The sequence below is a fragment of the Penaeus monodon genome, chromosome 30, assembly GCF_015228065.2.
Source record: "Penaeus monodon isolate SGIC_2016 chromosome 30, NSTDA_Pmon_1, whole genome shotgun sequence".
Lineage (NCBI taxonomy): Eukaryota > Metazoa > Arthropoda > Malacostraca > Decapoda > Penaeidae > Penaeus > Penaeus monodon.
Genome location: NC_051415.1, coordinates 4607147 through 4608047, shown reverse-complemented (window position 1 = coordinate 4608047; position 901 = coordinate 4607147). Strand labels below are relative to the sequence as shown.

The 901-nt window shown below is 40.3% G+C and overlaps 1 protein-coding gene across 1 annotated transcript in view; it reads left to right on the top strand.

Annotated features, from left to right (window-relative positions):
- Positions 1–901, top strand: part of LOC119592483 — a gene marked incomplete in the record, with an annotated part of 33525 nt that overhangs the window by 9899 nt on the left and 22725 nt on the right. Inside the window, 1 exon segment of the mRNA XM_037941315.1 lies at positions 1–71. Within this exon segment, the coding sequence (XP_037797243.1) occupies positions 1–71 (71 nt within the window).

Sequence of the window (901 nt, the reverse complement as noted above, 5' to 3'; positions counted from 1 at the left end):
GCAGCGGTGGAGCACGGGCAGCTGGAAAAGGCCAGAAGCATCCTCGACCACAACCAGCTGGACATCAACAGGTAAAACCCAAGAATCTTTTACTACTTTACATCCCGTCGTTGATTTTTATTTCTCTCCTTATTTTCTCTCTCTTCTTTTTCTTCTGTTCGTTTGGGATTTTTTTTTTTTTACTTTCTCTGTGATATTGTGTTGGTTTTGATCTATTTTCTTGAATTGTTATTTTTTTTTTAAGCGTTCTTGTAGTATGTTAATATTATTTTACGCGATTCCCTGATCTTTATTCACGTTGTCCTGTATCCGCCATTTTCTTCGATATTTTTTGACGTCCAGTGATTCTTTGTCTTTGTATTTCTGCTACATTTTTTCCCCCTATCTACGTCACACCCCGAGAGTAGGGATTTTTCCCCTTTTTTTGCATGACGTAGATGAGTCTCCAAGTTCAGAGATTTACAGCGCAATGCACACAAAACTTCTTGCATGTTGTGACGTCATCCCTCCGTCCGTATTCCCGCGGTTACAAAATAGTGTAACATCCGTCAAGATACAGTTTTTCTCTTGTTTTGTTATGTTTATTCCATTCTTTTAGTCTTCATTTTTCTTTAAGCTCGTAGGAGCTGCCCTTCATGAAGGTTATAAAACCGAACCGCAATGGCGTATTTAGTTTAGGTTCGTCGGATGCATTTCAAACCCTTTTTCTTTCTCTTTTCTCATCTTCAAGTGAAAGGGAGATAACACTAAGCCTCGCCATGTACTATACGAGTGGATAATTACTCGAAATATTTCTCCTGAAAAGACGTGGAGGGTTTTTGAAGTACTGTACTGGAGGGTCCTATCCACGCTGACGTCAGTTGTTTAGGCGAACGGCGAGGCCAGACCGGCTAGCGTTTTT